General features: G+C 34.0%; 1 protein-coding gene across 5 annotated transcripts in view; it reads right to left on the bottom strand.

Moving 5' to 3' along the window:
* ADAMTS6 (ADAM metallopeptidase with thrombospondin type 1 motif 6) overlaps positions 1-24,170 on the bottom strand; it is a 289,783-nt gene that overhangs the window by 116,632 nt on the left and 148,981 nt on the right. For all 5 annotated transcript variants that reach the window (XR_004381633.1, XM_032849701.1, XM_032849711.1 and 2 more), the window contains one exon: positions 7,905-8,051. Coding sequence is in view for 4 of the 5 variants with exons in the window: in XM_032849701.1 (XP_032705592.1) it covers positions 7,905-8,051 (147 nt within the window). In the remaining variant the exon portion in view is untranslated. The remainder of the gene's footprint in view (positions 1-7,904; positions 8,052-24,170) is intronic.

Here is a 24,170-nt window from a genome sequence, read left to right as displayed (position 1 = left end):
CTAAGCTTCTTGTTTGTTTTCCATGAAAATATAACCACATCTGGTAGTAGAATTAAAAACATAAAATGTGGAAAATTAAAAAAAAAAAAAAAAACCAAGAACCACTATGGTTGTAATTCTTTAAAGACCTAATCTATATACTCCTCTAACTTGGGCAGAACAATAGATGCTGTAATAAGACATGTCCAAAGGTTCTTGAAATATTTCAATAATAAATGGGCAGAATGACAGATGAGGCCAAGATCCAAAGTTCTCTCAAGTAAATTAGAAGTGTTTAGTCTCTCAAAAATTTCATATTTCATCTAGGGTCATCAGAGTTGGAAAAGAGAATGTTCTCCTCTCTGCAATTTCTGCTTTTCAAAGTATGCTTGTACTCAAACATAATATTTTAATTCAGTGGAACAAATAACATAAAGATAGCCAAAAGCCAGACAGAATACCTTAGTTTAAAGAGCTTTATACTTTGCTAAATATAATTGTTCACTTTTTTAGTCAGTGTGCACAAAATAGGACAGATGCTTTTTTACTTTCATTTCACATGTGAGTAACTTAGAATTTTTAAAGAATTCCTATGCCAACATTTAAAAATTTTTTCCAACATTCCTGTCAATTGTGCCAGCACTTGTGTTTTTTTTTCCCAAATCTTTTCCATCCACTTTGCCAAAGGAAAATAATTTCACAAGTAGAAGTTCCTCAACTATTATTTAGGACAGTACAAATTTTCATTTATAGATAAGTAAGAAAGAGCCATGTATAATAATGAGTTTCATATTCACTAACCATTTTGTCATATTTCTTAAGGTGTAAAAGTTAATTTGTTATATAAAAATGTGTATTTGCACAGCAGCAAATTAATACGTTTTAAAAATTGAACCATACTACTCATAAGGTGATAGATTCAAAAACTCACAGCACAGAACACTGTCTTCTCTATACCCTTTCCTTTCCTTTACACCCCTCTTGGTTGGTTTTTCATCAATAAAAATATTTAGATGGAATAATAAATATGATACTAATATAGATGGGTTTATTATTGGCTATTATAATCAATTCACTTGTTACTGTTCAAGATATTCAACAGAAAACATCTTTTTTCACCCAGCTATCCAGTTTTCATAACTGAATGCTTTTTACTTCCTATTTATTTTACTTTTAGAAATTGACATGCATCTCAGTAAGAGAAAGTCTTTCTAGATGAATTTTAAAATAGCAAGCTCTTTTTATTTTATTATGTAAAATATCTTTAATCTACATAGACATACAAACTTTGGGCAAATACAATTCTACCAGTAAATTCAAAATTTTATATTAAGATTAATGATAAATAGGTCAAATATGAAAAGTATACTGAAAGAAGACAGACTATTTTGATAAAATGTAATATTCATGAAATAAACCAATTTAGCAGTTTAATCCCATAATTTTTCTTCTATTATATCAGTTTTGTCTCCATCTACAACAAAATTATAAAACTCTTTAGGAAGGATTGGAATAATTTTTTAAAAAATGAGTTAAGTACTACTATCAATAAAAGGGGAAAATTTAAGTACAGAAGTATTTAAGTACAGGGTCTCATAGGCAGAAATGTTTGCCAATAACATAACAAAGCAAATATATGATATATTCACCTAAATAGCATTAGCTTAAAAATCTACTAAAAATTATTATATGTAATTACTTGTAGATATAGAATATTAACCTAAAACTTACAGGAAGAACCATATGGATCCCCCCCAAAGAGTTTAAGAATAGCTACTCTGAGGAAAAATTATTTTCTGATAGCAAACTGAAATTTGGCTTAATCCAGAAGGAAGAAAGAATAATTACTTCATCTAAAGTTCTTGTTCCCAGATATTAATGATGTTCAAATCATGGTTCATGTTCTGTAAAAAAACACCAAATCTGACAACCGTTGGAAGGGCCTCCAGACAATAAAGAAGGCATGCACTGTGGTAGACAAAGTCTTCTGATAAAATTTATTCCAAAAGTGGACTGTCTTTCAGTTTTTTATAAGTATTTATAGCTTTGTATTAATATGGTCTAAGTAAATATCTAGACAAGCCTTATTCTCCTTTTCTGTATATTTTTGCAGAATTAAACACTGTATGAAATAAAAAAGCTTTGATCTTTATTAAAATGAACGCATATTTAGGAATATGGCATCAACAAAGGCCTTTTGAAATGGGTTTAGCTATAGTATTGTACAAACCACTAATTCCTGCATGTCAAATGTTTTACCGATTATCGGCTCTGGGAAAACAAGGGCAGGGATATCTCCAAGATTGATTTAAATTGTTCCTACATTTTGGGTAGAAAATGAACAATATATTTTTCTTCTACGAACCATATTGGATATATATAGTAAAACCTGGATTAAACTATTTGGGGGTCGGGGAGTTTTCATATTTTAATTAACTGGAGGTTAAATGACAAAATTATTTTTTGCATAATATTATTAAAATTTGCTGCTTTCCTGATCCTTTCAAGTAAATTAAATACCTAGATCACAATTATTTTAATTAACTCTTAGAAAATAATAATTCTGGATATTTCTATGCCTTCGAGTCATCAACTGCCATTATGAAATACCACAGATATAAGTATAGAAGGTAGAGGACATGGATCTGAGAGATGTATATTTAACCCTAGAAGTGGTTTTTTTTTTTTCTGTCCTCTTAGAAAATTCCCAAAAGCTCAACCCTAATCACACCCTTCACTCTCTGCAGAAGTAACTAATATTCTGACTTTTAATATAATTATTTCCATGCTTTTTTTTAGTAATTATTCATCTCTCAATTATTAATCTGCTTATTTTTGGAAAAAGGAGTCATAGTGTAGGTTTTCTTTTGTGACTATATTCTTTGGTTTAATATTATGAATGTGAGCAACATCCATGTTGATATACATAGCTGTAGCCTGTTCATTAATATTGTTCTTTAATATTCCATTTAAGAGTATGGCACATTTATTTATCCATTCTTCTATTAACACTTGTATTATTCCTAATTTCCGAAAGTTGCAAAGTATGCTAATATGAACATTTTTGTACAGGTCTTCTGGTACAAATGTTTTTTCTTATCTCAACAATACTAGGTGAGTTATTTTCTTATATTTTGTAATTGCATCTATTTAATAAAATGGAGATATGAGTAATTGTTATTAAATCTAGGGTTCTAGCTAATTACAATAACCATACAATTCTTATGATGCTAAATCTAGTGTTATTTATGCTATTCTTTTCAAAATAATAATAGTAGTGGTGTTATATATAAAGCTTCTTGAATTTTCTCATCAAATGTCACTTTTAAGCATAGATGATCTGTGCTTTGATCATATGTAAATTTTTCCACTCAGAAAACAGAAACCTAACTCGTTAATAAATTAAATGAAGAGCACTGTTAGTTTCCACCTATGAGATACTATTATAAGTTATTGTTATTAAGCAGCGATATACTTGTCTCGAGAAAACCATATACATAAAAAGTAGAACTCTACTTCCCTAGCAGCATACATTTCACTACTAAAAGCCCAATATTTATTAATACCTACAGCAATAAAGATGATAATAGACTCTACTTTTGTTTATGCATCTAAGACAAGACAGAAAAAATGTGTATTAGCTTGAGAACATGTTTTTTTCCTAGATTGAAATTCTTAGTAAATCAAAGTATATTTAATTTCCAGAAATCTTTGCAGCATGATAGCAAAATCATATTTCATGTATTCTACCTCTAATTTAGAGAAGTCTTATTTACATAGTTTGAAAATAAGCCTTGAAATGGGATCATAAGCCAGAGTTGAATCTTCGGCTAAAATGTATAGATCCCTATGTAAAATATGCATCCTTGGCTTTGTTTCCAGGACATATGAGCACATTCTCCTAATTGCAATTTTCAATTTATTTTTCACTTAAACAATTATACTATATAGACCTTTAACCTACAACACAGTGGGTCAATCTAAAAAATAAATTTTTCCTTATAACCCTATACCTATCTTAACAGTCTTTTAACAACAACAAAAATTTAACATTTAATGCCGCCTCCTATTTTTTACCACAAAATTGTGCTCATACACCTAAATTAAATAAAAATTAATTAGACTGTATTATCTATGGCAAGTCTTACGTACTACGTTATTGTAAACTGCTTTATCAGTCTTCACAAAACAAACAATAACTACCTTCTAAAATGAGTAACTAAGTCAGACCTTTCTCTCTTGCCCTCTATATGACTGGGATGCTTGAACAGAACTGAATTTGAGGCTTCCAACAAACACTGTACCGCTAATGATTTACTTGGTTATGCCCCTCTTCTCCATGTGTAGTTATGACTTATCAAAGATTTTTATGGGTTAGGGTAAAGTCCCCAAAACATGCCTGATAAATGGAAGGAGGAGAAACCGGTTTTGCTGTTTCTTAGGCTCCCTATATAAAGAGGGTCCCATCTATGAAATCGATTTCCATTTCAAGATTATTGATACTGACCTTCAAAGGTAATTGCTATAGAGGAAATGTGAGTGTCTTAGTCATCCTGTTCATCTTATATCACTTTCCTTGTAGCTCTTCCTTTCTAATTCACCTTCTACCATAATACTGCCTTTCTTTTATTCAGTTTCCATCCTTTCTGTGAAAATGGCTAGTCTGTATTTAATTTGGAGCTGTAGGAAATTTTGCTATGGATCTCTGACAGTTCAAACAATTTAAAAGACTTTAATTTAAATAGAGCAAGAGTTGATTCACAGAGGCTCTGGAATTTTTGAAAACTATATGAAATTACTCTGTACTACCACTAAGTGGTGGAAAATGTATGAAAAATTGGCCTAAACTACTTCTGGCTGCCTTCCACTGCCTGGTAAATTAGCCCATAGTCATCAATGAGTGTGAGCCATAATACCAGGTTCATCTTTCTCTATTTTCTAAATAAATAAGTAAATAAGTCCCGCAGGCAGATAGGAAGGACACTACCTGCAAAGCCGTCGTCGAAAACATCAGAAGCTGGCATAACACGTCCATTTTAACGGAAATGGGTTCTTTATTATTTAATCAGGACGGCTTCTGGGCGATTCATGAACCACTTATTGAATCACCGAGTTTAAGAAATCTGAAAAAAAATATTGGGAGTTGGTAAACACCATCTCCTGATTGATCAATAGCACCTAGTGTTTCAGAAAGACACAAGAGACTTTATTCTATTGGCATTTAAAGGCCATGGAATTGTTTTCAGTTGAACGTAGTGAATAGTGAATCTCTATAAATCATATAAAGCTCATTGTTAGAATCTACCATCATCTTGAGCCTTTACAGTAACTAAGTAAAGAAAGGTATGCATTTTGTTGGCTGGGCTGCAATTCCTAAACAATTCATCTTTCAAGATTTCTTTTTCTTGAGAAGAGAAACTAAAATAAAATGTTATGAGTCTTTTTGAGCCAACTATAAAACATAAATGTAACCTTAATCCCTGATCAAAATATCATTGGATTTTTAAAAATATCACACATAGCTGCTAAAGCAATTAAGCCAACTGTATTAATAAAAAGGAACAAAGAAATTCAAGAAAGTTACTATTATGTCTTTGTGCTCCAGTGAACTGACCTGTTTAAAGGGCCCTGTGTTTTAAAAAACCTTACTGCTTGGTCAGATTATAATCAGAGTTGTTTAGTTTATTATTAAAAAGGGGAAAAAAGCCAACTTTCCCCAAATCTCTATCCATTGTCTTTCATATCTATCTTTTACTAATGATTTTAACTGTGTAAGCATTCCCATGAGGATGTACAATAGAAATATTTTTATAAAATACAGGACAAATAAGCCCTTTAGAACCCTGTCAACACTAATCATGCTTACATACAAAATGCAAAGAGGCAATAAGGTTTAAATAATGCTTTTGGGATTAATTCTTTTAATTTATTCAATGGAACGCTTTATTGCAACCAGTAATAATTTTATATCTCCCACCAAATCTGTGGTGATTTCTTAACAATACTTTACTAGTAATTTAGGGATTCCCTTTCCAAGTATTTTAACAACCTTAATATAGTTTATCAAGGCAGGGTCTGGCAAGACCTCAAAACTGGTCCTTATATTAAATATACAAAGATGGTCCTAGCAAATAGGCTGTGCAAAATAAACAGGATAGGGGAAAAAGAAAATTGGTACTTGGAAAAAAACAAAAACAAAAACAAACAAAAAAAAAAATGAGAAGAGAAGGCTTCAAAAATGCACAAGAATACTCAACATATTATACAGTTTGCCTTTCTGGTGATAGACACTAAGATTCCATTATAAAAACATGAGCCAAGTCAATGGAGAAATTCCAGATCTGGCTTGATTTCTGGGGAAAAAAGATCTTCAACAATGCTTAAAATTTAGGTAATATGATCTCATTAAAAACATCTTGGAAAATGATAATGCTAGTGCTTTGTGTTAAAAACCACCAAAAGATGTCAAATTTTCTGTGGTCTATTTTTATAGCCTTCAACCCAGCTTTGGCACTAGGCAAGTACAGTGTTATAATTACCTATAGCTAACATTAAAAAAATGTTTAGGTTATAGAATAATTATTCTGAGGACCTACTGTCTGATATGAATTTCCAATTCCTTCTATTTTATTATTACATTAATTAATTCAAAAAAGCCATTTTAAACATTTATCTTTTGATCTCTGATTGATGAAACCATTGTGCTAAGTAATTTAAAATCTCTTGTTTGGGTTTTAAAAAATACATAATTTTAAGTTTTCAGAAGTTTTAGCTAATAGCAGATATGAACCAAAACTTTAATAAATAATATTACCTTATATAACTTATCTGAGTTTTTAAAGTTTTAGGCCCGAGTCATATAAATGTGAACTATGAATACAGTTTTTAAAAAGAATTTCTGTAGTTCATGTGTGCTTTTTCTATGATTCACTTTTTCACAGAGTATTGCTCTCTTCTCCCCAAGAAAACAATGGCACAAAACAGTTGAAAGTAATGATAGAGCAATAAGGCTTAAAGCCTCTATATTATTTAAAATAATATTTACCATTTAATGTTTGTCTACTGTGTTTCATATACATTATAACATTGTACATAATTTTACATATATATGTGTGTATGTGTGTATATATATATACATATATATATATAAAACAACCTGAAGATGTATGTGTTATTACCTAACTCATTTAACAAGTGAGGTCACTGAATATTATGAAAGGTTAAGTAACATTCCCATGGTCACACAGTTAGAAAGTGAGACCTAAGTCTATGAGTTTCTGAAGTCCAAACCTAAAGTCCTATGCAGGTGAGATGTGAAAGAGTATCTGCTTTCATAACATAGTTATACCTCAGCCTAATTTATCTATTTCATGTTTAAGTAACCAGACTTTTAGATTATACATTAAAAGATCAGCAAAGAAGTTATCAAACTGCAGAAAAGATAAGTCACATAATAAATATTCAAAGATAAATTTTCATTTTCTCATTTTCATTTACTGGGTGTTTGGTTTTTTATTATTGTTGTTTGTTACTGTTAGATACTCTAGCATTCCTTAAAAAAAAGACCTCAATTTTTTCAACAACAAAATGAAATATATAATCACTGAATTAAAGTTTGGCCTATGCTCTATTAAATTGTATAAATCTAAATTCTTTCTGACATTGTTTCCCATTTGTTAAACATTTCTGACACTCACATCACCAACCCCACTTACTGCCTTGCTCCAGTTTCTTTAATCTACCAAGTTCTGTTTGAGCATGAAGGAAAAAATTTGCCACAACGATATATTAAAGTATTTTGGGAACAGCCTGAAATATCACCCTATAAAAGTTACTCATTATGCAGTTTGAAGCACTACATATTAGGCTTTTACCAATGGCTTACTTCTGGAGCAATTCATCATCACTCTCAAGAGATTACTTACTCTAGAAAGCTGGTGATATAGTCTCGACTGCAGGCAGACCAGGAAAAAGGATTGGTATTTGCAGTAATGTGAGCTGCCATAAGTTTTGCTGCTTCATGACCTTTCGTCCCACAAGAATTTCCAATTCCATCATGGTTCATACCAAAACTGTTTTAATAAGGAAGAAACATAAAACACATAAAAGAAAGAAATAGAAAAAAAATTTTTTTTAAATGAACCCCCAATATATCCTTATTTCCTTATTTCATCATTTGTTAGCCTTATCAATATATACCTTCTATCAATATCCTCTAAGGAAATACAGGATTCAAGTTAAGGAGACTACTGAATAATTCTCTGATACAACTTATTTTTAAATCTCTTTAACCAATCATATACTTCCAAAAATGTTAACTTACATGATATGATATTTCCTTGAACAGATAGGGAACATATATTGATTCTCACTTTATAGGTACGAAAAACTGAGATTTAGCAAAGACAAATGACCTATTAAAGATCATACAGTTAGTAAGTGTTAGTAGAACCTGCCTTTTAACATCCTAGAGTTCATGCTACCTCACTATGCTGAATCTAAAAGAGAATTATAAAAAGATAGTTATAATCCACTGCATTCTAAGTTAAAGGTCAAATGCAAAAATCATTTTTCTTATTAATATAGTGAAGGAGAATTCAAGACATGCAATTTATGTTTGTATTATATGTGTGTTTTCAAAACACCTTTTGAAAAATCTTAATATATTTAAGGATTATGATTATAGAGTTTTTCTTTACCTCAGTTTCCCTTCATTAATCAAAGTTGTCTTTGCCATTTCCCCCCCATGCTTATAGCCATGCCTAATGCTATTATCAATGTAATATAAAAACATAACTCAATGATAAATCATAATTTTTTTCTATTAAGGATGTGAATAGAATAAATGTTAGTCTTTCTCCACAGATAGCTAAAAGCTCTCACTATTAGTGAAAAAATAAAGTTATGTATCCATTGTAACATCCTAATAAATATACCATGATATGTGTCCAAGGAAATAAGTAATTTATATGACAAGCATATAAAATAGATGAGGACAGTTGCTAGAGAAAAAACTGGAAAGGTAGTTGAGAACAGAGAATTACAATAAATGAAAGTATTTAAATATTAATTTTGGCAGTGCAGAGACATTGAAGATTTCTGAGCAAGAGCAACTTAAGGTTTCAGAGTAGGAGAATATGGAATTGATCTGTATTTTAGACAGGTCATCATAGTAATTCTATGGTGGAAACATTGGAGTGGGAAGAGAATGCAGGCAGGGAAAGCAGATGGAAGATGATTACCAAGTGAGAAATGATGTAGGTCTGAAGAGAGCACTGGAGAGGTGGGATTAGATTTGAGACATGTTTAGGAAGCTGAATGAACTGATCTCCATAAATATAATATAAAAGAGCCATAATAAAGACATATCATATGTGGGGCAAGGAGAAGAAACTAGTAATTCACATGGAGGAACGAACATAAGCAAAGGAAGAGAAATACCAAAGAGTGTATATCCAGAGCCCTAAATTAAAACACCAAGTAACCTGCCAAAATAATCAAAAACTAAATACACCAGTATTTGGTCTTCTTGTTTGACATCAACACACTGCAATATGTCTCTTTGAATGATATTCTAGAAGCACAATGGTGGAGTTTACAGTTTATAGAAGTAGATAGAATTCTGTCAAAACAATCAACTGCAGCATTACACAAAAAAGTTCCATAATGTAATTTATAATTCAACAAACAATATTCTATACTTCTCTCAAAGGTTGATGTTATCTTGTGAATACTACTATGATTCTTTTCAAATAATGATAGCTTAAAAAAATTATTTCTTTTTCGCAGCAGCCTTATACATATTCCTGAATCTTTTGAAGATAGGTATAGGCAGACACAGATGGCTTTAAGAAAATTATTGTTGGGCGCCTGGGTGGCTCAGTTGGTTAAGCGACTACCTTCAGCTCAGGTCATGATCCTGGAGTCCCAGGATCCAGACATCAGGCTCCCTACTCTGCCGGGAGTCTGCTCCTCCTGCTGACCTCTCTCCTCTAGTGAAACGTGCTCTCTCTCTTATTCTCTCTCTCTCCCTCAAATAAATAAATAAAATCTTTTTTAAAACGTCCTTATTAAAAGAAAATTATTTTCAAGATCTTCAGCTTCCTTACATATTCTTTTCTTAAAAAAAAAATAGACAAGTTTCTCCTTTTTATATCTTATTTCTCCTACAAAAGAAAAACTTATCATTTACCCATCTATAATTTTACAATAGTTCATTGCCTTGGGGTCTAAAAATGTGGGTATCAAGAGGTACAGTCAGAACCATTTTTTATCAGTGTTGAGAAAGAGTGATTTTAATGATTGACTAACATGTAGTTTCTTGTTTTCATCAAGTTTACAAGAGGATATAAACAAATTAACAGTTGACAGGTTGTTAAAAATTTTCTTTGATGCTAGATCACCATTGGTTATGTTCTGACAAATAATTCAAAAGGAGTTCAAAGAACTGAGTGATATTCTACAGTAAACTCTTTTCATCTATTTCTGTCAACAAATTTTCTCAGCATTCAAATCTATAAAAACAAATTCAAAGAGTTGAATTGATGCTGAAATTTTGCCTCATCCTAGCAAGAGAGACAAACACAGCAATTGAAAATATATAACTAAAGGCACATTTCTAGAAAATATTACTTTTAGATTTTACTATTTATTAAAATATACAATATGCATATGTTTCTCTGATCAGTAATTGGCTAACAATGGTTGTAATGTAATGAATGTACAATCCAGAGAAAATTTTTTCTTCTATTACCACAGGAAATTTTGTGAATTAATTGCAACTTATATACATTTTTGTGATAAAGATGTAATTTAAATACTTTTAAATGTAAAAATATTTTTAAAATATATTAAGAAATACTGAAATGTACATCGGGATAGTATTCTGGTTGAGAAAGAACAAGCAGATATATTGAGTTAAAAGAGTTAAAAAATGATGTAAATTTTGACTATAAAACAAGAACCCAGGGGTGCCTGGCTGGCTCAGTAGGTTAAGCCTCTGCCTTCAGCTCAGGTCATGATCTCAGGGTCCTGGGATTAAGCCCCACATCGGGCTCTCTGCTCAGCAGGGAACCTGCTTCCCTCTCTCTCTCTCTGCCTGCCTCTCTGCCTACTTGTGATCTCTCTCTCTTGCTCTGTCAAATAAATAAATAAATCTTCAAAAAAACCAAAGAACCTGTTTACATATTTTTAAATGCATACCGAAAGTTACCAAATTGTTGTAGCATTTAGATTCAACTGATATATTTAAAAGAAGTATATAAAATTTTATTTTTTTACATGCTAATATTTATAGTGCTCTAGAAATTCTATCCTTTGCATTTAAAAGGTTAAGATTGTGTCACTTGTGACAACATGGGTGGACCTAGAGGATATTATGCTAAATGAAGTCAGACTAAGATAAAAACCATATGATTTCACTTATATGTGGAATCTAAAAAAAACAAATGAAGAGACAAACAAAAAGCAGAATCAAACCTGTAAGTACAAAGAACAAAGTGATGGTTGCCAGGGAGGTAGGGGTATGGGCAAAATGAGTAATGGGGAGTGGGAAATTAAAAAAAAAAATTTAAATATAATAAAATAACATAAAGATAGTTTCGCTCCTGAGGAAAGTCTATCTCAGTGAAGAGTTGGTAAAAAGTGAAAATCATTAGTGATCAGAAAGAATAAACAAGTGTCCACTTTAAAACCACCATACTGACAAATATTAGAATGTTACCAAGAACTAAGAATTGACTTAGTGGTATAAAGAAACTGGTATAGAGAAATTGGGACCTTAGTGCACAATGGTTGTACTATGGTTAGGTCAGCTGTTCTGGAGAGCAATTCAGCAGGTCTTCATCAAATTAAATAGGCAGATATTTTATGACCCAACAATTCAATTCTTGGATATGTATCCCAGGAATATTCCCAAAGAGAACACGAATAAGGATGTTCATGACAGAGTTATTTATGACAGCAAGTTGTTAAAGATAATCTAGGTGTCTGTCACTGGGGAATGGATAAGTAAATGCTGGCATATGTATATTATGGGATACTAAGCAGAAATTGGAAACAGCAAAACAAGATAGATGTCTACATATAAATATGGGTGGATCTTAAAAATACTAAAAAAATTAAGAAAGAAAAAGATCTATAGTATTATATCGTATCAATATATAAGCAAAAATTATATACATGCTCAGATAACAAAGAAAGGCCAAGGAACTGTTCCAGATTAAAGACTAAATAAAAATAATTAAATGCAATAGAAACTAGATTGGGGGGGAGAGTACAAAAAACACCGCTCGGACAACTGAAATTTGAATACAGACTGCATATTTGATAGTAGTATATCAGTGTTAAATTTTCTAGCTTAATAATTAATACTGTGCTATAGAAGATATTATTTTTTCACAAATACTGAAATATTTAGGGATAAGGCACATGTCTACAACTTGCTGTCAAATAGTTGAGAAAAAAATACATATACATATACAGAAAGAGAGATATAAAGCAAATGTTGCAAAATATGAATGATATTTGAATCTGAGTAAAGGGCACATGGGTAATCCTACCTCTGCATCCATTTTTCTGTAAACTTGGAATTATTAAACTGAAAATTTGTATTCATTAAAAAATAAATATATACATACACAAACAATCTGTGCTATTTTACAAGGATTCAAATATACATATTAAATTAAAAAAAAAAAGAAAGTGGAGTGGGAAATGGGATTATAGAAACAAATACATTATTCACATATATTAAGTAAGAAGGGCCCTTGGTGGGACTGATAATGATGTTGTACTAAGAACTAAGGATACACTGATAAATGCCATTCATAAATGCCAGATAGGTAGTAAAGTAATAGATTGATTAATGTAAAATAAACTCAACTCTCTGCTTTTGAGTTTCACAAATGATAATTTAAAAAAAGAATGAGAGCAAGAATAAAAGAGTTTGGTGACATGGGGCACACCCCCATGAGTGAACAATGGTAACAAGACAACACCTCCACGGTTGGTTTTATGTGTTCAATAAAACAGTTCAGATTACATAAAGGTAAATATTTTCTTTTGAGGAGGGTTTTATGAACAGAGATTGAGAGAGAGATAGAGGCAGAGACACAGAGATAGAGGCAGAGACACAGAGAGAGACTGACAGATTGGGAAACAGTCTCCCTTGGGCCTCTTGTGATTCTCCACATATTGCTGGGTATTCCAAGTCTGCAAACCTTATGCTTTAACCAGGCCATTTCACAGGATAACTTTGAGAAATGAGGCAATATGCCCCCTGGACAAAAAGCAGGTTTACTTACTACTTGCTCTAAAATTGGTAGATTTCCCCAAGCTCAATGTTTCTCAGTTATGATGCAAACCCACTGTGTGTGAAGCATTCATCTAGGACATAGTGTGTTGCCCCTGTAGGATTAGGGGCCAAAAGAAACCAAATAAATATGCTGATGCTTATGCTGTTTACTGTGCTGTAAGTAATAAAATCCTTTGTCTCTGACCCAGGAATTTCACGTCTTCTGCTAGCATCCATTTGATAGTCATAGGCCAACTTACCAGCTTATAAGTAGGGTAAAATTAAATCTCAAATCCAATGAGAGAGAAGATTGTAGTTGATGAGGATAACATACTCAATTACTAAAAGCTAAGTAATTCTGAAAGCAAATTACTTCAAATTAGTATTAGTTTTTTAAAAACTGGGGTGCCTGGGTGACTCAGTTGGATATCTGCCTTTGGCTCAGGTCAGGATCACAGGGTCCTGGGATTGAGCCTTGCATTGGGCTCCCTGCTCAGTGGAGAGCCTTTTTCTCTCTCTCCTTCTCCCTCTGCTTATGCTCTATCAAATAAATAAATAAAATCTTTAAAAAAATTTTTTTAAAGCTGAAGCCCAAATTCTCAATAATCTCTAATAAAACAAAGTAGGATTTTTCTTTTGTTTTCTTCTTTGGAGGTAAATTGAATTTTAAAGATTTCATCTAAATCTCCCAATAGATATAAGAAAAAGACCAGAAATTTCCTTTCTCATGTCTTATTATTTCTGTTCCTATCTCAAAAGTTTAAAGGGTACATCTTATTTTTACACTGTTAAGTAAAGTTTTCTCCCTTTTTCTCTAAGATACCACCTAAAAGCAGTAAGGAAAATAAGAAAAAGAAACAAAAATTCTGCTTTTAATGAAATGTAGAAAACCTCTAAAACCATAACCCACAACATTAAAATGAGTGTGGAAGGATGACTGAATTCAAAAAAATCAAAGATGAATGTAGCAATACACAGAGAGAGGATAACAATAACTGAAGATCTAGCACAAAGAAGCAAAGCATATTTCTCCAAAGTTATGTGCAACAATCTAGGGGGTAAAATGAACAACACCTTCTTGTGAACAACTGGAGTACGGGTGCAAACTGTTGGGATATACACCCTTGTTCTAGTTGTCAGAAGAAGAGGGGTCTGGCCTTGTGTATATTGGAGCCACACAAATCATATTTGCAGGAAGTAATCTGTCAGTAAGGAAAGGTGAAAAATACTCTCTCTTGCTAATAGTTTTATAAAGGAATACAGTGTAAAAGAACTTGAATCTCATACACTACTCTACATTACTAATAAATTCCTGATGAGAAAATAGCTCTGGCCCCTACCCATCATAAACCTTCTACAAATAGTTCATCCAGAAAACTCTAACCCCTTCAAAGATGTGAATCAAAAGGAACAAGAAGTATATCTACAAACATATTAAATAAATAAATAAATGATCAGAACAGAAAAACACAGAAGGACACTTAGCAGAAAAAAATGTTGGGACAGGGAAGATAAAAACTAGACACATATTAATTTAAACAAATTTAATGAAGTCATCATTTTATAAAAACAAGAATTTAATGCAGAGATACAAGCAATTAGGGAAGATAAGGGAATGAAAAGATGAACAATCTGAAGAAATAAGTGGGGGGAGGAAATAAAACTATCACAGGAAAAAGGCCATGCTGAAGTAGCAAGAAATAAAATTAGGCAACTGCTAAAAGCATTTCTCACAGGAGTGACAAAGCAAGCAAAATGAAAACTGACAAAGTTTAAAAGGGTTAAAATGAAGAAATCCAACATATATATCATTGTTGCCCCCCCCCGAAAAGAGCCAAAATATTAAAACAGAAATAAAAGTGATTATTAAAAATTCAAGAAAACTTTTGAGAAAAAAAAATGTCTAAAATCTAATCAAAAGTGAACTATTTTATGTCTTAGGAAAAACTGACACAGAATGAGTTCACACAGAGCCACAGTTTAGTTACCTTATTGGACTTCAAAATTAAGATATATTTTGGGCAACTGGGGCAAAAGAACAAATTGCCTATAATGGTAAAACAATCAGATTACCCTCAGATTTCACCATGGTGACATTTAACACCACCTCACCACAGAGTAATGACTACCAAGAATCTTGGACTCAGCCAAACTGAGTATAAAAATCATTTTGAACAAAAACTTAAGGAATAGAGGTCTCATGAATCATTCTTAAAAAACTGCTACAAGATAAACCTCAGCTTCGTTTAAAAATAACATAAAAATTTAATGGCTTATTGACACTATTTGAGTATTGACACTCTTTGGGCAATGCATCCAACACAAATGGAATTTGTAATGAGTCTAATTAACTCTCTTGTGATACTTTCTAATGATATTTTTATTTGTTATTTTGTTCTGTGAGTTTAATTTCAGCATCACATACATATGATATGATATATCAACATACTTAGGAATCAAATATATTAACATTTTAAAAAATAAATATAAAGAAACATCCACATTATCCTTACTAAATTTAAGAAGTAAAATGTTTTAGAATAAAAATTTGCTCTTGTGCTCACCTTCATAATCATGTCCTTCCTCTTCCTCTAAGAGAGATCCATCATCCTGACTACTGTGATAATCATTCCCTATAACACCTCTAAACAACATATGTTAATTTTGCCTGGTTTTCAAATCTATAGAACTGAAATCACACTGTAGATATCCTTTTATAACTTGGTTCTTTCATTCAACAATGTCTTTAGAGAATGTCAACTCTGCTGAGCTGTCAAACTGTACGTCATTCATTTTCATTTACAGATTTCCATTGTAAAAGTACTATTTAATTATCCATTCTATGATGATAATTTAGGATGGTTCCTATTATGGACAATGCTGTTATGAGCATTCCTGTATACATCTCCTGGTCATGTATGTAAGTGTATCTTCAGAATAGTTTTTAAACTTTTGATCTGAGGATCTTTTACATTCCTAAAGATATTAGAGACCCCAAAGATCTTTTGTTTATGATGTTAAATGGAGTGATACTTATCATCATCAAAATTAAAAATGAGAACATAAATAACTATTTTACTTAAAAATATCTTACTAAACAAGAATTTCAGTGAAAACCATAGTGTTGTTTAATTACATTTTTGTTAATCTCTTTAGTGTCTAGGTTACTCAAAAATAGCTGGGTTCTAGGGAGGAATCAAGATGGTGGAGGAGTAGCAGACTGAGATGACATCAGGTCACAGGAGTTCAGCTAGATAGTAATCAAACCATTCCGAACACCTATAAACCCAACAGGAGACCGAAGAGAAGAAGAGCAGCAATTCTAGAAACAGAAAATCAACCACTTTCTGTAAGGTAGGATGTGCAGAGAAGTGAGTCCGAAGCAAAGGTAAGATAGACCACGGGGGGAGGGGCCTGCTCCTGGAGAGTGGTGGAAAAACAGAACACAAAATCCGAACTTTTAGAAGTCTGCTCCACTGAGGCACATCACTCCAGAGGCTAAGCGGGGGTGGAGCCCTCGTGGGGACAGTGTGGTCTCAGGTCCTACAGTGTCACAGAAGGATCGGGGGTGTCTGAGTGTAGCAAAGCCCCCAGGTATCAGAGCAGGGAAGCCAGCTACAGAGACAGAGCCGAGGAGTGAGCTCTCAGCTCAGGGTTACCTTAAACTATGATCCACAGCACAGTTAGACCACTGCTCTTTGAGCAGGGACCCCACAAGTGGCAGACCCAGGGAGACCCACCTCCCTTTGCCAAAGAGCAGAGCAGCAGGAATCTGCTGGGTTTGGAGACTCCAAATGCGGCTGTGTGCCAGAGACAGAAATGCTTGGTCACAGGCTGGGTGAGCTCAGAACGTGGCCGGAGACCAGAGAGATGGGAGTGATTGACTGCTTTTCCCCAAGGTTGCACTGAGGAGTGTGGCCCTGAGGTCTCGGCTCCCGGGGCCAGAGATTGGGAGGCTGCCATTTTCATTCCTGTCCTCCAGAGCTCTACAGAAAGCATTCAGAGAACAAAATCTCCTGAGAGCGAATGTGAGCAGATTACTTAGCCCAGCCCCTGGCAAGGGCAGTGCAATTCCGCCTTGGGCAAAGACATTTGAGAATCACAACAACAGGCCCCTCCCCCAAAAGATCAGCAAGAACATCCAGCCAAGACCAAGCTCACTGATCAAGGAGAACAGCAGAATTCCAGAAGAAGGGAAAGCAACCTGAGCAAATTCTCTCTTTTTCTTTTTCCAAACAACTTATCGAATCAATTCCTTTTTCAGAATTTTTTTAAATTTTCATCTTTACAGTCATATTCCATCCCTTCATCATGTTTACCCTTATTTTTGTGTGTATATATATATATATATATATATATAAGTTTTTCTTTCTTTAAAATTTTGGGAGGTAGTTGCTTCTAAGAGACCAAACTACACCCAAAATCAAGTGGGTGGCTCTGTTCTATTCACCAGTCTAATATATATATATATATATATATATATATATATATATATATATATATATATACATTTTTTTAATATAAAAATTTTTTAAAATTTCTTTTTACCCCCTTTTTTCTCCCCCTGATTTGGGATCTCTTCTGATTTCGTTAGTGTACATATCAGTGGGGTCCTTGGCACCCATTTAGTATTTTATTCTCTCACTCATATATTCTTATATGGATAAAATGACAAGGCGGAAAAACTCACCACAAAAAAAAAAAAAAAAAAAAAAGAACAAGAGGCAGTACCTAAGGCTAGGGACCTATTCAATACGGACATTGGTAATATGTCAAATCTAGAGTTCAGAATGACGATTCTCAAGGTGCTATCTGGGCTGAAAAATGGCATGGAAGATAATAGAGAAACCCTGTCTGGAGAAATAAAAGCCCTTTCTGGAGAAATAAAAGCACTAAAATCTAACCAAGCAGAAATCAAAAAAGCTATTAATGAGGTGCAATCGAAAATGGAGGCTTTTATTGCTAGGATAAATGAGGCAGAAGAGAGAATTAGTGATATAGAAGTCCAAATGACGGAGAATAAAGAAGCTGAGCAAAAGAGAGACAAACAACTACTGGACCACGAGGGGAGAATTTGAGAGATAATGATACCATAAGACAAAACAATATGAGAATAATTGGGATTCCAGAAGAAGAAGAAAGAGAGAGGGGGGCAGAAGGTATATTGGAGAGAATTATTGGAGAGAATTTCCCTAATACGGCAAAGGGAACAAGCATCAAAATCCAGGAGGCGCAGAGAAACCCCCTCCAAATCAATAAAAATAGGTCCATACCCCGTCATCTAATAGTAAAACTTACAAGTCTCAGAGACAAAGAGAAAATCCTTTCAGCCTGGGACAGCCCTGGACAAAAAGTCTGTAACATACAATGGTAAAAATATTAGATTGGCAGCAGACTTGTCCACAGAGACCTGGCAGGCCAGAAAGAACTGGCATGATATATTCAGAGCATTAAATGAGAAAAACATGCAGCCAAGAATACTATATCCAGCCAGGCTATCAATGAAAACAGAAGGAGAGATAAGAAGCTTCCAGGAAAAACAAAAACTAAAAGAATTTGTAAACACCAAACCACCCCTACAGGAAATATTGAAAGGGGTCCTCTAAGCAAAGAGAGAGCCTAAAAGTAACAGATCAGAAAGGAACAGAGACAATATACAGTAACAGCCACCTTACAGGCAATATGATGGCCCTAAATTCATGTCTTCCAATAGTTACTCTGAATGTAAATGGGCTAAATGCCCCAATCAAAAGACACAGGGTATCAGAATGGATAAAAACAAGACCCATCAATATGCTTTTGCAAGAGACTTGTTTTAGACCCAAAGATGCCTCCAGATTTAAAGTGAGGGGCTGGAAAACCACTTATAAAGCTAATGGACATCAAAAGACAGCTGGGATGGGAATCCTTATATCAGACACTTTGGATTTTAAACCAAAGACTATAATAAGAGATGAGGAATGGCACTATATCATATTTAAAGGGTCTATCCAACAGTAAGATCTAACAATTTTAAATATTTATGTCCTTAAGATGGAAGCAGCCAATTATATAAACCAACTAATAACAAAATCAAATAGACACATACACAATAATATAATAATAGTAGGGGACTTTAACACTCCCCTCACTGAAATGGACAAATCATCCAAGCAAAATATCAACGAGGAAATAGACTTTAAATGACACACTGGATCAGATTGACATCACAGATATATTTAGAACATCCCATCCCAAAGCAACAGAATACACATTCTTCTCTAGTGCACATGGAATATTCTCCATAATAGATCACATCCTGAGTCATAAATTGGGTCTCAACTGGTACCAAAAGATTGGGATCATTCCCTGCATATTTTTTGGATCACAATGCTTTGAAACTAGCACTCAATCACAAAAGGAAAATTGGAAAGAACTCAAATACATAGAGCCTAAAGAGCATTCTTCTAAAGAATGAATGGGTCAACCAGGAAATTAAAGAAGAATGTAAAAATATTAATGATAACAAATGAAAATGAAAACACAACAGTTCAAAATCTTTGGGACACAGCAAAGGCTGTCCTAATAGGAAAGTATATAGGAACACAAAGCTTTCTTAAGAAACAAGAAAAAAAAAAAAAAAAAAGAAAGGTCTCAAATACACAACCTAACTCTATACTTAAGGGAGTGGGAGACAGAAGAGCAAAGCCCAAAGCCTAAAGCCATCAGGAGAAGAGAAATAATAAAGATCAGAGCAGAAATCAATGAAATAGAAACCAAAAGAACAGTAGAATAGATCAACAAAAACTAGGAGCTGGTTCTTTGAAAGAATTAAAAAGATTGATAACCCCCTGGCCAGACTTATCAAAAAAAAGGAGAAAGGACCCAAATTAATAAAATCATGAAAGAAAGAGGAGAGATCACAACTAATACCAAAGAAATACAAAGAATTATAACATATTATGAGCAAGTGTACACAGCAAATTTGACAATCTGGAAGAAATGGATGCATTCCTAGATACATATAAACTACCAAAACTGAACTAGGAAGAAATAGAAAACCTGAACAGACCCATAACCAGTAAGGAAACTGAAGCAGTCATCAAAAATCTCCCAACAAACAAGAGCCCAGGGCCAGATGGCTTCCCAGAGGAACTTAAAGAAGAATTAATACCTATTCTCCTGAAACTGTTCCAAAAAATAGAAATGGAAGGAAAACTTCCAAACTTGTTTTATGAGACCAACATTACCTTGATCTCAAGATCAGAGAAAGACTCCATCAGAAAGGGGAACTATAGACCAATATCCCTGATGAATATGGATGTAAAAATTCTCACCAGAATACTAGCCAATAGGATCCAACAGTACATTAAAAGGATTATTCACCACGACCAAGTGGGATTTATTCCTGGGCTGCAAGGTTGGTTCAACATCCGCAAATCAATCAATGTGATACAATACATTAATAAAAGAAAGAACAAGAACCATATGATACTCTCAATAGATGTAGAAAAAGCCTTTGATAAAGTACAGCATCCTTTCTTGAACACAACTCTTCAGTGTGTAGGCATAGAGAGTACATACCTCAATATCATCAAAGCCGTCTATGAAAAACCCACAGAGAATATCATTCTCAATGGAGAAAAACTGAGAGATTTCCCCTAAGGTTAGGAACAGCAGGGATGTCCACTAACACCATTGCTATTCAACACAGTACTAGAAGTCCTAGCCTCAGCAATCAGACAACAAAAAGAAATAAAAGGCATCCGAATTGGCAAAGAAGAAGTCAGACTCTCACTCTTTGCAGATGATATGATAGTTTATGTGGACAACCCAAAGACTCCATTCCAAAACTGCTAGAACTTGTACAGGAATTCAGTAAAGTCTCAGGATATAAAATCAATGCACAGAAATCATTTGCATTTCTATACACCAACACCAAGACAAAAGAAAGAGAAATTAAGGAGTCGATCCAATTTATAATTGCACCCAAAACCATAACATACCTAGGAATAAACCTAACCAAAGAGGCAAAGAATCTGTACTCAGAAAACTATAAAGTACTCATGAAAGAAACTGAGGAAGACACAAAGAAATGGAAAAATGTTCCATGCTCCTGGATTGAAAGAACAAATATTGTGAAAATGTCTATGCTACCTAAAGCGATCTACACATTTAATGCAATCCCTATCAATATACCATCAGTTTTTTTTTCCAAAGAAATGGAACAAATAATCCTAAAATTTATATGGAACCAGAAAAGACCTCAAATAGCCAGAGGAATGTTGAAAAAGAAAGCCAAAGTTGGTGGCATCACAATTCCAGACTTCAAGCTCTATTACATTTCTGTAATCATCAAGACAGTATGGTACTGGCACAAAAACAGACATACAGATCAATGGAACAGAATATAAAGCCAGAAAAAGACCCTCAACTCTACTATCAACTAATCTTCGACAAAGCAGTAAGAATGTCCAATGGAAAAAAGACAGTCTCTTCAACAAATGGTGTTGGGAAAATTGGACAGCCACATGCAGAAAAAAGAAACTGGACCATTTCCTTATACCACACACAAAAATTGAGTCAAAGTGGATGAAAGACCTCAATGTGAGAAAGGAATTCATCAAAATCCTTGAGGAGAACACAGGTAGCAACCTCTTCCACCTCAGGCGCAGCAACTTCTTCCTAGAAACATCGCTAAGGGCAAGGGAATCAAAAGCAAAAATGAACTATTGGGACTTCATCAAGATCAAAAGCTTTTGCACAGCAAAGGAAAGAGTCAACAAAACCAAAAGACAACTGACAGAATGGGAGAAGATATTTGCAAACAACACATCAGATAAAGGGCTAGTATTCAAAATCTATAAAGAACTTCTCAAACTCAACACCCAAAGAACAAATAATCCAATCAAGAAATGGGTAGAAGACATGAACGGACATTTCGGCAAAGAGACATACAAATGACCAATGGACGCATGAGAAAGTGCTCCGTATCACTGGGCATCAGGGAAATACAAATCAAAACCACAGTGAGATACCACCTCATACCAGTCAGAATGGCTAAAATTAACAAGTCAGGAAATGACAGATGCTGGCAGGGATGTGGAGAAAGGGGAACCCTTCTACACTACTGGTGGGAATGCAAGCTGGTGCAGCCACTCTGGAAAACAGCATGGAGGTTCCTGAAAAAGTTGAAAATAGAACTACCCTACGACCCAGCAATTGCACTACTGGGTATTTACCCTAAAGATACAAATGTAGTGATCCAAAGGGGCATATGCACCCGAATGTTTATAGCAGCAATGTCCACAATAGCCAAACTATGGAAAGAAGGTAGATATTCATGAACAGAGGAATGGATAAGGATAATGGATAAGGAAGATGTGGTATGTATATATATATGTATATATACATACACACACACACACACACACACACACACACACACAACAGAATACTATGCAGCCATCAAAACCCCCTGAAATCTTGCCATTTGCAATGACGTGGATAGAACTCGAGGGTATTATGCTGAGTGAAATAAGTCAATCAGAGAAAGATAATTATCATATGATCTCCCTTATATGAGGAATATGAGAGGAAAGGGGGGTGTAGGGAAGGAAAAAATGAAACAAGATGGAATTGGGAGGGAGACAAACCATAAGAGACTCTTAATCTCACAAAACAAACTGAGGGTTTCCGGGGGATGGGGGTATGGAGAGGGTGGTTGGGTTCTGGACATTGGGGAGGGTATGTGCTATGTGAGTGCTGTGAAGTGTGTAAGCCCGACAATTCATAAACCTGTATCCCTAGGGCAAAGAATACATTATATGTTAATTTAAAAAAAATAGCTGGGTTCTCATATCTGCTTCTTCATTCAATCTGTTGTGGTATTTTGTTTTGTTTAAAGTAGATGATGAAAATCTGACCTCACACTAATATGTAGGTAGAAAAGGAAGAGCACTTTCACAGCCCTTTCAGATAACTGTAGGGTTTTTTTTTAATACTATATTAAAACTTGACAAATAATTTTTTTAAATATTTTTATTTATTTATTTGACAGACAAAGATCACAAGTAGGCAGAGAGGCAGGCAGAGAGAAGAGGAAGCAGACTCCCTGCGGAGCAGAAAGCCCAATGTGGGGCTCGATCCCAGGACCCTGGGATCATGACCTGAGCTGAAGGCAGAGGCTTTAACCCACTGAGCCACCCAGGTGCCCCAAGAAAAGTATTTAAATATTAGGAGGCTGTCAAGTTTTGTTTTGTTTTTTTTTAAGGTTTTATTTATTTGAGAGTGAGAGAGACAGTGAGAGAGGGAACAAGCAGGGGGAATGGGGGAGGAAGACTAAGGCCTTCTGCTGAACAGAGAGCCCAATGTGGGGCTCAATCCCAGGACCTAGATATCACGAGTCCAGCAGAAGGCAGATGCTAAACGACAGAGCCACCCAGGGGCCCCTGGAGACTGTCAAGTTTTAATGACAAATATAGCTTTTCCTAGATTCTAATTTTAGCTCTAAAGTTCAAATTTTAGGGGTGCCTGGTTGGCTCAGTGGGTTAAGCCTCTGCCTTTGGCTCAGATCATGATCTTGGGGTCTTGGGATTGAGCCCAGCATCGAGCTCTCTGCTCAGCAGGGAGCCTGCTTCCCCCCTCTCTGTGCCTGCCTCTCTGCCTACTTGTGATCTCTGTCAAATAAACAAATAAAATATTTTTTTAAAAGTTCAAATTATATTATTAGTAATAAACAGTATAAGTTGTTTTCCTTGTATAATAAGCTCATTTGTTTATTTCTAAAGTGAACTTCTGCCAACTACCCATAGTTTCTCATTTATTCTTTCAAATAAAAATTGTGTTCCAGGAAAAAAAAAGCAGCTAGTTCATCTCAAACAATGGCACAAGTTCTTTTCTTTGTGACAACCATCAG

Source organism: Lontra canadensis, unplaced genomic scaffold (assembly GCF_010015895.1).
Source record: "Lontra canadensis isolate GAN:19392208 unplaced genomic scaffold, GSC_riverotter_1.0 scaffold4, whole genome shotgun sequence".
Taxonomy (NCBI): domain Eukaryota; kingdom Metazoa; phylum Chordata; class Mammalia; order Carnivora; family Mustelidae; genus Lontra; species Lontra canadensis.
This window is presented reverse-complemented; position numbering and strand designations above follow the sequence as displayed.